Below are 13,369 nucleotides of genomic sequence, written 5' to 3'. Positions count from 1 at the left end.
TCACAGGGGTAGTCTGGACTGTACCTGCAGGCAGAGTTAGTCAGAACTAACTGTTTGCATGTTCTCCATCCCAATTTTCACCTGCATTTCCTTTTGTATAGAATTTGATATAGGTTTGTTCCTGACAGGAGGGCATTTGCAAATTGTCTTGTGATAAATGATATGGTGACCAAATCAGCCTTCCATGGGATTGCAGTGAACCTTTCACAGTGCAAATATTGCTGCAGACTAATGACAAAGTGACTGTACAGCCCTTAGCCACTGAAAATTGCATCCCAAGGTTTGGTCAGCCTTACCTAAAGTGGTAATAAACACAGCAGAATATTTGTTGTATTTATGAAATTTAAAATTTGCATTTATGGGCACATAAACACATACTAACCTGTCTCTTGCCTCTCAGCTTCGACCAGAAAAACTAATAATAAACAGTAGCCTTTCCAGCCTGTTTGCAACAGGGTCAGGGAGCTTGTGGAGGTAGAGTTGCTCTGATGTTTAATTACCATGTCTGCAATTCTTCTAATAGAGCAGAAGAGAAATTCATGACACAGATCAAGGTCCAAGGAAGAGAAAGACATGGCACAAGTTCTCCTTTATCCAGCATTTCCCTCCAACCAGTCCCTGAGTGAAGCCACAGAGCTCCCAGTGACCCACAGCTCCCCGGGCCCCCAGTCTGTGCCCTCAGCCAACAGCCTCCACGTGCACAAGCAGCTGCTCCCTGAGCTGGGCTCCTGGAAAGCATGGGATGAGCAGGCAGACAGGGGAAAGGAGCTGTGCATGTGTCAGCGCTTCGGTGACTTCCATGTGGTAGGTGACTGACCCTAAAAGTACTAACAGATCTGCCTTTAAAGGCTCTCCACTCTGTTATGGAGTGGGGGTTTTTCCTCCTCACAAAACATCTCAGAATAGAAATTTCCTGTTGTCTGGGAGTGAAGAGTCCCTTAAGGACATCATTTTCAGCGTGATTCTCATCCTTAAAAGACACCAAGGTAATTACCCATACTTATTACAGCTTACTCTTATTTCTCCTCCCTTCATGTCTTCGTCAGGGAATTTGTTTTCCTTGATCTGCTTTTATATTTCAAGTCAGGCTTCTAAAAAGCAAGCCTGTTTTGCTTGAAGTCTGACACTCGTGAATCTGTATGAAGAGCAAAATGGTTTTAAGTCATCCTTGTTTTGCAGGACTGTCTCACTTGGTGCAATGGAAAGGGAACAAAGAGCAAGCTTAGGGGAAAATTGGTGGATCTTTCACTGGAGATAATATTATTCAATAATACACACAAAATGCTATTGGGAAGCAATTTGTCCCTGGGGCTAAAAATATACTTTAATGCTTGTGGTAATCTCTTACTATCCCAGAGTGCCAGGAAGAGGGAAAACAGGTGGAGGTGCTCCCTGGTTTGCTGGGCACGATACCTTCTGCACTCTCCCCTGGCACTCAAGGAAAGAGCTTTATGAAGGGGAAGGAATTTTTTTCAAAGATAAAACTCCCAGCAGTCACAAAGGTAATGGGAACCTTTATTTTGATTATTTTCATTGCACTGACATTGTCCTTTTATGCAAACTTAACTGTAAAACACTCTTGAGATACTGCATAGAAAATACACATAGGAAAAAACACATATATACACGTCCATAAAAATAGAATACATCTTGGCAAAATTACCTGTGTACAGTGTATTGACATTATTGAACCAAACTTACACCACCTTGGGAGAAAAATGTTCCATGTGCGTAAAAACCCAGCACCTCGACTGAGTTGGGAGTACTGCAGTGGGTTAAATAAATGGCTATACCAGAATGGCAGAGTAAAAACAACTTATAAAATACCTGCTGGATAAAGTACAAGCAGCCATGTTGTTTTTTTCTTCCAAAAAATAGTGACATCTCTACACCTGCATGGAACCCAAAGGTACCAGTTCCAACTCTCCTGTAATTTGTTGGCTGAAAACAGACTTTAGTATCATTTGTTTCAGCATTTGCAATCCCTGGGCACGGTGGCATTTGGTGGTTTTAAGCACACAACACAGTACAGCACTTGTACTAATTCTATTGGGCGTTGAGAAGGAAAAAACCTAATAGATATAAAACGGTAAAACACTTTGCAACCTTTAAAACCTTTAAAATATGCAGACCACTTGTTTTCTTCTGGTCAGGCTTTTCTTCAGTTGCTTTCAATGGAGGCTGCTCCTTCCTTACTGCTTTGACCACGTGGATTTTCCCTGCTGGTTTTCAGAACGTACTGTGGAAAATGACTACTCCAGTGTAATAAATAAAGCAAGTGGTAACAGGTCCTCAAAGCCACGGATTGTCCTCTTGAACTGGAACAGTGGGCCAGGGGAGGCAGCCTGGGGCAGGAGCAGAGCGTGGCACCCAGTGAGATGGCGGTGCCCCGTGTGGCACGGGGTGTCAGTAGGGGTAGGCGGACACGGCGATGTACACGATGAAGGTGGTCTGGTACTCGAGGCTGCCGTCGGCGCCGTAGGACAGGGCCCTCACGCCCATGCGGTACGTCCGGGGCTCGCGCAGCGCCCGCCGCGTGAACACCACGCCCTTGAGGTTCTCGTCCCGCAGGGCGAACGGCACGGCCGGGTCCTCCTCGGCCATGGAGAAGGTGGTGCGCGGGTGCACCACCTGCTCGTGCGTGTAGGCCACCAGCCGGAGCAGGTCCTGCCCCGCCGCGATGCCGAAGGGCAGCGACACCAGCTTGTACTCCAGGGCGTAGGTGCTCAGGTCACACTCCAGGTCGTTGGCCGGGCAGCTCTTGAGACAGAACCTGGGAAGAAACAGAAGACTTTAGCTCGGGGACAAGGCACAATATCCTCAGTGCTGCAACAGGTCTTAGAGGAGAAACTCGCCCCTGCTGCAGATTAAAACTTGTCTGTCAAGTGCTCATCTACTCCTTCATCCATTGTTCCTTTAAAGCTACAGCCCCTCTACTGTCCCATTTTCCCTCAGTAGGATCACCTCAAACACACTGGCTACGTTTGTCATCAAAGTCAGGGTGTATGTTTTAGTGACCACGCTCTTAAACAGCAGAGCAGGTGGGCTGGTTTAAAATGTCTGGGGCAGCTCCATTTGAGGTGTCTGTCTGTTAGATCTTAAAGAATTTGGAATGAAGGGTAGAGTAAATTCTACTTCTATTAATCAAAACTTAAAATAGGAGAACTTTGTTAGTGCTGCTTGTCAGTGCAAACAAACAAGGGTCAAAGGACGTGACCCATGTCAGCTTAAATGTCACTGCAGCTGAGTTTGATCCCAAAATATGGTTTTTGACTATGAATCAAGCTATTTCTTTGAGTATGTTAAAAGAATAAAAGAAATTAATGTGTTGGGTTTTTTTCCAGAAGAGGGAAACAACAAAACTTATCAGGAACTGTAGCATTATTTTCATGACTAAAACAATATATTCGATGCTCTGAAGCTGGTAGCAAGTCAGGCCAGTAGAGATATTCAGATATCAGGAATTGTTCCCTGTGAGGGTGGGGAGGCCCTGGCACAGGTTGCCCAGAGAAGCTGTGGCTGCCCCTGGATCCCTGGAAGTGTCCAAGGCCAGGCTGGACAGGGCTTGGAGCAACCTGGGCTAGTGGAAGGTGTCCCTGCCCAGGGCAGGGGGTGGCACTGGATGGACTTTAAGTTCCCATCCAACCCAAACCATTCCATGAGTCTATGATTCTATGATTTTTATCAGCTTTACTGGTGTCTGGCAAACTTAAAATGTTCTTCTTTAACAAACACAGGTCTCAGCTTGGGATGGGTAAAAAAAGGCTGAAAATAAAACGTACCCAGAAAGTGGCTCTCGCTGGTAGTTGGGTGGACAAGGTGTGTCTATGCATTGGTAGCTTCCTCTCATGTTGAAACACATCTGATTGGATCCACAATTAATGTTCTGTTCCAGGCACTCATCAATATCTGGATGGAAAAACATGCAAGGGATCAACTGTTGGCAGAATTAGAGGGTAGACACCAAAGTGGGTAAAGGCTGAGCAGAGCACAGAGGGTGCCTCTGCCTGACCCTGGAGCTCGGGGCTCAGCGTGTAATGTGAGCTCACGGGGGAACTTCAGAGAATTAGAAGGTGCAATTGTCTTGTTTGCTGCTGGTTTAGGGAACATTAAACTGTGGAATATAAAACTTCTGAAAACTGGAATTTTGAAGGCTCTCCCCTGAGCAGCTCAGGGAGGTGGCTGAGCCCCGTCCTGCTCTGTAGCTTGTTCCCTTGCAGCTCTGCCCCCTGTCCGTACCTTGGCAGGTTTTGCCGTTGGCCATGAGGCGATATCCCGAGGGACAGGCACACTGGAAGCTGCCCAGGGTGTTCCTGCACTCGTGCTGACAGGTGTCCCTGCTCTCACATTCGTCGATGTCTGCGGAGAGAAGCACCATCACGTCAGGATTACCTGACCCTGGATGAACTGTTCAGGTGTAGGGACAGAGCTGGGGGAAGTTGTCTGGATCTTGTTTCCTGATGGGGCTGAACGTGTCAGACTAGAGTGCCCTCTCCCCTCACCTGTGCCAGCCCTTGTAACTCTGTCGTAACTACAGCCAGCTCTGAGGGGTCCTGCCCTCTTGGGGGAGCAGCTGTAGCACACAGCCCAGCTGAAGGGACCGGGAGAGGGGGGGGTCTGTGTCCACTGACAGGGTTATACAAACACAGACCTGCCCCCGAGGCAAGCAGAGCTGATCATCTGATAATCAGGTGTTAAGCCACATGCCTGGGGAACACCCAGATCAGTTATCTTGCCTTGACAGTGGGGAAGTGGTTCCTACAGTCAGTCCCTCCTCAGGGAACAGTTTCCCTTCCAAACAACCTTCCCTATGCCACGGGGATGAGTTAAGCTCAGTATCTGGAAAGACCATCAATAACTGCTCTTAACTTTTTTTTTTCTTAAATCGCCCTCTCAAATACAGAAGTACCAGACCACATTATGTAAAGCTTGCAAAGCAAACTAGTGTGATTTAGACACAGATAATTTATAATTATAGTGGCTTTTCAAACATCTGCCTAATTCAGCACAGCAATACAGTTAATCTCATGCAAGATTTCAGATTTGCATGATTAAACCAGTGGCAGGAAGGTCTTGGCTTCCCTCTCTCTAATTTACAGGGGTTGCATTAGATCAAAATGTAAACAGAGAAGAGAAGCAGATGTGAATAGAAACCTCTGGTGTGTTGTTATCAAATCCTGATGGTTGTCTGTTGAAAGAACTTCAACAAAAGTATCATTTGGATGTATTTTTCATATTAAACAGTCATTTTTAAACCTAGATGATTATTACATGAAACAAAAGTACAAGAATATTAACTAATTCCAACTGGAAACTGGGATGAAGATCAGAGGTTGGAGCTTCCCCTTTCCCTCAGTGGGAGCTGTGTCCCTGGGCCTCTCAGTTCAACTGCTGTACCAACCCCCCGGTATGTGACTACTGAAATCTCTTTATAACTTAAATACAGGGTCTGATGTCTGCCTGGCCTTACATTATTTATGAAATGCCTGTTCACGTGTGTCACCATTATATCTCACTCTATAATCCCAGCAGGAGTTCTGATGCTAGAACCTCTCTGTAGATCACCATTTACCCTGTAAGGATGTTGTGCCTACTGGGAAGTGTCATTTCCTTAAGATACTCAAAACATGAGATAAGCTGGCAAAGTCTGCCTTAGAAGAAGTGTATTTCCAAAAATTAAGTAATTTTTTTTATATCCCCCAAAAACCAGGGGCAGATCTTGCCAGTTCCTGTAACTGCCTAGTCTCCTCCTCAGGGAAGAAATGCCTGTGCTGTCACTGCCACAACTCCTGAAAACCTATTTGTTTACTTACCATCAGTCTCTCCAGGCTCACTGAACTATGTTGTAACCCCTTTTCTCATATAAAATAACAATAATCTAAAAGCTTCTGTGCCTACTGTCCATGTGACACTGATTGTCCCTGTAGCAGTGCTGGCACTGGCCCCAGTGTGCCCAACTCTAAAATCTTTATCCAAAACTTTTCTGAACCAGATTGTTGCTGCCATCAGTGGGAGTCTGACAGAAGCAATGGGACTAGACTGGGGCTGCTGGTGGATTTTGGAGCGTGAGAAGATTCACCAAGGTGAGCTACTGTGATCAGGAGAAAGTAAGGCAGAGAATAATTTGGCAAACACACAGTTAAAACAAGAGGTTGCAAGGAGGTTTGAAAACATTTTTGCTACAATGTGAGCAAAGACAGGAGAGGCAAGAACATGCAGAACCCTCTGAGTACTGACCAGGGTAAACAGAAAAAAAACCCCACAGCACCACAAACCCTCAGCCCCTGGTAGACATCAAAGAGTAACCTAAGAACAAGGCCCAAAACAAGAGAGTTGCAGAGATAGACTGACATTTACCTACACATCTGCCATTTCTTGCCTCATAGCCTTCAGGACAAGTTTCTCTAATGTTCCTTCTAGTCCTGGAGAAAGGTATTCTGCTGTTCCTATACTCTGAGAAGGAGCTGTAGAGATTTGAGGAGTGCCTGTAATAGTGCTGCTGTTGCTGGTTGTCTCTCCCAGGGGAGAACTGAGCATAGTTATAGCTACTGTAATAGGCCCCAGAACTTGGCAGCCTCTCCAAGCCGGCGCAAGATTTCCCGTCACCCAGCAACTGCTGCCCAGGTGCACAGAGACACTTGAAGCTGCCGGGGGTGTTGGTGCATTGAAAGGCACAGGGTTTAGGCACTTGTTCACATTCATTAATGTCTGCCCATGGCACATGATCCAGAGCCACAAACCATGTGGAAAGGAGAGAAAACAAACAAACAACAACACGTAACTATACGTATATATACACACAGATACTTATCTCAGTCTGAGGAACACGCTGAAGACACAAAGGTGAGACTTTGAGGGCAGTAAAACATGGAGAACACGATGCCAAGCAGGCAGGTTATGCTGTCCTGGACTGTCCCACACCTTTACTCTCTAAGAAATGAGCCTGTGAGGCTCAGTGTGACTGTGCTCCCCCCGGACAGGAGCCCTGCTGAAGGGCCTGCCTCAAGTGTGCGGTGTTTCAGCCTCAGCTCTTCAGTACTATTTAGTAATGGTTTGGGGTTTTTTCCTTAAGTGCTACACACTTAAGAATGAGTGGGAGAAGCTGCCAGGCCCTTCTTTAAAGGAAGATACTTAACACAGAGCCTTCCAGAGAAGTGCAGTGTTAGAAATTCATTACCCATCACGGAGGGAAGAGCAACAGGCTCCAGTGTGGTTACTGTGGGGAAATCCTGGAATGGTTTGGGTTGGAAGGGATCTTAAAGCCCACCCAGTGCCACCCCCTGCCATGGGCAGGGACACCTTCCACTATTCCAGGTTGCTCCAAGCCCTGTCCAGCCTGGCCTTGGACACCTCCAGGGATGGGGTCAGGGCTGGAGGATGAGTTTCAAGGCTGCAGGGGGGAAGAGGTCAGGTAAATTCTAACTTGTGATTCTGTTATTGGTCATCCCAGCTGTGACAGGCTGGGGACTTAACAGCAAATATTAATTCACTTTTATACAATTAAAAAATAAAATTATTTTTGTTTTCTTAAGCAGTGCATTTTTTTAAAGTTGTTTTCCTTTAAATTGCAATCCAAAGTAATTTGACCCACCCCATCCTTGAATCAAACCAGAGTGCTGAGCATACAGAGTAAAGGGTTTAGGGTACAACATGCTGAGTGTCCTTCACTCTGAGTAAATTGGGAGTGCTCTCAGGACCTGACCTGCCCCCACAGGTTCTCTGGCACTGCCAGTAAGAAATTTCCTAAAATTATCCTCAAGTTACTTCAGGCCCAGCTGGAAATTTGACATCACTGTATTTCTTTTCAAACTTACAGTCTGTCTTCACTAGAAAAAGACAAGAATCTGCAAATTCCAAACAACTCTGCAACGTCCAGAAATAAATAACCCAGTGTTAACACACATCACAACATATGTATAACTGACATATATTATAAACCTTTTTGTAACTAGAAACTAAAAATTATCTTAATAGTGACTCAATTATTTAATATTAGTGGATAGTGTATATTCTTTCAACTATTACTGTAAAAATGCCATTAAGCCAATGTTGTTACACTTCCCTCTGAACAGAGGATTTTTGAGTTTGTAACACTGCAAGCCACAACTGCATGATAACGGTTTTTAAAAAGCAATACTGTCAGAAACATAGTAGAACATTACACTGCATTTTTATGAAGTGTTTAATATCTGATATACTTAAGGTTTTAAAGAATTTAGGGGGGTATTAATAATTAAATGTTTTAAGAGTGGGAAATCCAGGAGTAATTACTGCAGAGTATTACAGTATTTTCCAGCTGTTATCTGGCAAACAAACAACTGAAGCTTTATAATACATTCGTGAAAATCCTCAGGGTAGGATTGTCAGGTTTTGCAAACAAGAGAACTTCACTTTTTGTATGGCAACAACTAATCTGAATTTTAAATGTATTAATTCCATTGGTTTTCACCCTAAAACTTATAATTTCCTTAGCACTTAAGTGCTGAGTTTTACATTCTGTACATGCATAAAAGAAACTAACAATAACTCTTTACGACAACCAGTGTCCCTGGAACAAGTTGTGAATGAGCAATAGAAGATTATCATAGAATGAAAGAAAACAGGTGAAAATTGGAGCAGTTTCTTTTGCAGGAGCAGCCTGTGCAATACAAGACCCCAGAGAGTCACCTGTGTTTACCCCATGGCTGTCCCTGTGAGAAGAGCTCGCTGAGGGGTGGCAATCCTCATATTTACAAGAACAAGGTAAAATTACTTTGAAATTAAAATAGCTATGTTTTCAGGCTTTCTTAAATCTGAAGAACAATATTTGATTTTATATTCTAGACAGCCTTGCATGTGTTATATACAAACATGCTTTACAGCAGCTTTTTGTGATGCCTTTCCACCTGTGACCTGGTATGTTGAGATTCCACAGAAATGCTGTAATTCAGTGGATTTTATTAACATATGAACTAATGTTTTGGATGAACCTATATTTTAAATATGTTTTTAAGCAGATAAAAATTGAAAGGATAAAAATTCAAGTCATACTTTTAAGAGGGAGCTTTCAGTGGTCCTTGGTCAGAAGGCAGCTTTAGAGCAGTTGCTGGTGCTTTGTGGAAACCCACAGTCCTAGACTTCATCTAGCTTATTCCTGCCAGAAGTTTACATGGTTTTAATATATGTTAAGAAGTCTGGGATTGATTTTATTTCAGTAGAGATGCAGATGGTGGAAGTAACATCTTGGTCTACAGCCAAACACTTTCTTACTGTAATTTAATCTCTTTAAAAAAAACCCACCCAAACATTCCTGGGTTTTGGTAGTTCAAAATCTTAGGTTGTTAAAGAAAAATAAAATAAGAAAATAGCTATTTATCACTTAGGAAAGCTAATCTTGAAGAAGTCATGAGGGAGGAATAATTCTCTGCTCTGATACATGAGAGCAACCACAACCAACCTCACTAAATGTCAAATACTGACATTCAGGAATCGTTAGCAGGGTGGATCAGCTATTTTGTTTTAAATATTCTACATAAATGCAAAAAAGGTGATGCTAAATGATTCCAGTGCCTTCCTGAGGTCTGTTAAATGCCAGGAAGTGTTCTGTGAACTGACAGCACATACTAAACTCTTGCTCTCCCCGTCAGAGCTGCGAGAGCCTCCCGAGCTGCTCCACCCGTGTGTGGGAGAAAGCTCTGCAGGGCCTCGTGCCAGACAGTTCTGCACAGCTGGCACAGGGCAGTGACTGTGTGCTCAGCATTCCTGGGACGGACAGGAACGCTCCTGCCCTGCTCTGAGCCACCCACACCAGGATGAACGCGTTCAGCTCCCTCTGCTCTACCGTGCGGGGAACCCCCTGGGCAGTGCTGTGTGGGGAGGGGTGTTTGGGATGTCCCTGAGCAGAGGTGAGTTCTGGGTCTATCCTGCCTCTCACAACACTCTCCTTGGGGTGCTCTCCGTAGGGGAATCCACGTGATTCCCTGTGTGACTGCCTTCACGTGTGAACCAGTGCAGGCCAGGGGACAGCCAGGCACAGCAACAAATCTCACCTGGTTTTTATAAACGAAGCCTCCTGTGGAAGGGTCACTCACCACATCCATCCACCAGTGCCCTGAGACCCTTTTACACTTTGCTTTCAAAGCATGGCCCCAAACCAGTCTCCGTTTGGAACCATTTAGCTTTGACTGCTTTGAAGGGGATGCTTTGTTTTGGATGGGCAATTTGGGACTCCAGAGCAAACTCCTCTCTAGAGCACAGCGTTCACCAGGCACAGCAGTGCCGTGTGCCAGAGCAGCCAGCCCAGGCAGCAGCAGCAGGGGGTGACAGGAGGGTGGTTGCAGCTTACCCACACAGGGCCTGCCCGAGCCCTGTGCCCGGAAGCCCCGTGGGCACAGGCAGCGGTAACTGCCCCGCGTGTTCTCGCACAGCTGGGGCGCGCGGCACTGGTGCGTCCCGGCACGGCACTCGTCCACATCTGCAGGAACAGCAAAGCAACAGTCACCAGGGGCTGGGGAAGGCAGGCAGAGGAGCCTGTGTGCATCTGCCCCTCTGAAAGGACACTCTTCTTCTTCCCTGGTGCCCGAGTCAGGCATTACTGTCTGTCATGTGGTACCAAGCACAGCCTGGGTCTCAGAAGCTGAAAGCAGGTTTGGGGCAGGTATAGAGAGAAATTTTCAACTGTTTGGCATTTACAGACACTTTTTCCATAAATTTTCAAAACTTTTCATTGATATTTCCAATGTGATGAGCTATTCTACAAAGAGAGAGAATCCATCTTCCTGTGATATCATATCTGGGATTGCTCAGCCTGGAGAAGGCTCCAGGGAGACCTCACTGTGGCCTTTCAGTACTTTAGCGCTTACAAAAAAACAGGGAGAGCAACTTTTACATGGGCAGAACAGTTTTAAACTAAAGGAGGAGAGATTAAGTTAGTTATGAGGAAGAAATCCTTCCCTGTGAGGGTGGTGAGGCCCTGGCACAGGTTGCCCAGAGAAGCTGTGGCTGCCCCTGGATCCCTGGAAGTGTCCAAGGCCAGGTTGGATGGGGCTTGGAGCAACCTGGGCTGGTGGAAGGTGTCCCTGCCCATGGCAGGTGGGCCCCTTCCAACCCAAACCATTCCATGATCCCACGAGAGTAAAAGCTTTGGTAGCATCTATAACATCAGCTTGTTAAAAAGCCTGAAGACAGAATTATAGAATCATAGAATCAGCCGGGTTGGAGGAAAACTGTGAGATCATCAAGGCCAGCCCTTGATCTGCTACCACTGCAGTTCCCAGCCCATGGCACTGATGCCACATCAGTCTCTTCTTAAAAACCTCCAGAGACGGAGAATCCACCACTTCCCTGGGCAGCCCATTCCAATGCCTGATTACCCCCTCTGCAAAGAATTTCTTGCTAATCTCCAACCTAAACCTCCCCTGGCACAGTTTAAGACCGTGCCCTCTTGTCTTACTGATCACTGCCTGGGAGCAGAGCCCAACCCCCCCCAGCTCCTCCCTCCTGCCAGGGAGTTGCAGAGAGTGAGAAGGTCTCCCCTGAGCCTCCTCTTCTCCAGGCTGAGCCCCCCCAGCTCCCTCAGCCTCTCCTCACAGCACTTGTGCTCCAGTCCCTTCCCAGCCTCACTGCTCTCCTCTGGACCTGCTCCAGCCCCTCCATGTCCTTCCTGAGCTGAGGGGCCCAGAGCTGGACACAGCACTCCAGGGGTGGCCTCACCAGCGCTGAGTCCAGGGGCAGAATCCCTGCCCTGCTCCTGCTGCCACACTGTTCCTGAGCCAGGCCAGGATCCATTGGCCCTCTTGGCCACCTGGGCACACTCTGGCTCCTGTTCAGCTCCCTGTCCATCCCCACTCCCAGCTCCCTTCCTGCCTGGCTGCTCTCCAGCCACTCTGGCCCAGCCTGGAGCTGCCAGGGGTTGTTGTGGCCAAAGTGCAGGACCCGGCCCTTGGCCTGGTTGAACCTCATCCCGTTGGAATCAGCCCATGGATCCAGCCTGTCCAGGTCCCTCTGCAGAGCCCTCCTGCCTTCCAGCACATCAACACACCCCAGCTTGGTGTCATCTGCAAACGTGCTGATGATGGACTCAATCCCCTCATCCAGATCATCAATAAAGATATTAAACAGGACTGGGCCCAACTCTGATCCCTGGGGACACCACTGGTGACCAGATCCCAGCTGGATGCAGCTCTGTTCCCACCACTCTCTGGGCCTGGCCATCAGCCAGTTCCTAACCCAGCACAGAGTGCCCCTGTCCAAGGCTTTTCTAGGAGGATGCTGTGGGAGATGGTGTCCAAGGCTTTGCTGAAATCCAGACAGACACATCCACAGCCTTCCCCTCATCCACCAGGCAGTGGATAAGCAGCAAGGACCTGGGATCTTAATTCAGAGCTTCTGAGCCAAACTCTTAAGAAACAATGGGTAACCAGAGGTGGCAAGGACACATCTCTTCTTTTAATACTAATTCACAAAAGTTAAATACGGATGTTAAGTTAAACTTGAAAAAAAGTTGGTGCCTTAATATGTGCAAATGTTAATAACAGGAGATGGACAAGCTTCAAGATTATTTAAAAATCACCACTGTCCCTGTGTTTCTCATCACCATGGAGTGAATCAGTGCTGCTACTCACCAATGCAGGTCCCATTCTCTGCTTTGGTCATTCCACTGGGACACAGGTCGATGCACTTGTAGCCACCACGGGTGTTCTTGCAGAGCTGATCAGGCCTGCACACGTTCTGCCTGCACTCATTAACATCTTATTCGAACAAAAAGGAAACAAAATAAACAAAGCTTGGCCTCTATATAATGAAATTACACCTGACCATGCCTTTGAATCATTTCATGCTCATGCATCAGTCAGCCCTATTCCTGCTTCCTCTGGTTTTTAGGAGTGTTTTACAGATTCAGAAGTACAGACCAAGTGTATCATCACAGCAGGACTTTCTTTCGTAAACAAACAGAGTGACAAATAAATGTTGAACTCTGCTGGAGAAAGGGAATGGACACTCAGCACTTCATCCCTACCCACGCATTTTCTGCCCTTCAGCTGAAATCCTGGGTCACAGCCACAGTGGAAACTTCCTATGGTGTTGAAGCAACGCTGATGGCAGGAGTTGGACTCTTGGCACTCGTTAACATCTGTGGAACAACACAAATCCTTGGCACTGGGACTGGGAACTGCCCTATGGGCTCAGTTACCTGAGCTCTGGCTGTTACCCCAGGGAGTTCTGCTCAGGAATGTTTGCTGCTCTCCCATCTTTGCAAAAGACAAACCCAAGAGTGTTAAGTTATTCCCTGATTGGATTTTAAATTTATTGCTAAAGACAGAAAAAGTAAAAGGGTAAAAAAAAAAAAAAAAAAAGGGAAAAAAAAAAAAAAAAGAAGGCAAAACCCCGC

At 46.4% G+C, this 13,369-nt stretch overlaps 1 protein-coding gene across 1 annotated transcript in view; it reads right to left on the bottom strand.

The window, feature by feature from the left end:
• Positions 1-1,497: 1,497 nt before the first annotated feature.
• Positions 1,498-13,369, bottom strand: part of HMCN1 (hemicentin 1) — a 161,192-nt gene continuing 149,320 nt past the window's right edge. The window contains exons 100-106 of the mRNA XM_017834940.1: positions 12,998-13,111; positions 12,603-12,728; positions 10,325-10,453; positions 6,358-6,708; positions 4,240-4,359; positions 3,783-3,909; positions 1,498-2,773 (exon numbers count right to left, since the gene is read on the bottom strand). Of these exons, the coding sequence (XP_017690429.1) occupies positions 2,407-2,773; positions 3,783-3,909; positions 4,240-4,359; positions 6,358-6,708; positions 10,325-10,453; positions 12,603-12,728; positions 12,998-13,111 (1,334 nt within the window). The 3' untranslated portion in view covers positions 1,498-2,406. The remainder of the gene's footprint in view (positions 2,774-3,782; positions 3,910-4,239; positions 4,360-6,357; positions 6,709-10,324; positions 10,454-12,602; positions 12,729-12,997; positions 13,112-13,369) is intronic.

Source organism: Lepidothrix coronata, unplaced genomic scaffold (genome assembly GCF_001604755.1).
Source record: "Lepidothrix coronata isolate B3197 unplaced genomic scaffold, Lepidothrix_coronata-1.0 Scaffold246, whole genome shotgun sequence".
Lineage (NCBI taxonomy): Eukaryota > Metazoa > Chordata > Aves > Passeriformes > Pipridae > Lepidothrix > Lepidothrix coronata.
The sequence above is the reverse complement of the archived record's forward strand: the minus strand, read 5'-3'. Positions and strand labels throughout refer to the sequence as shown.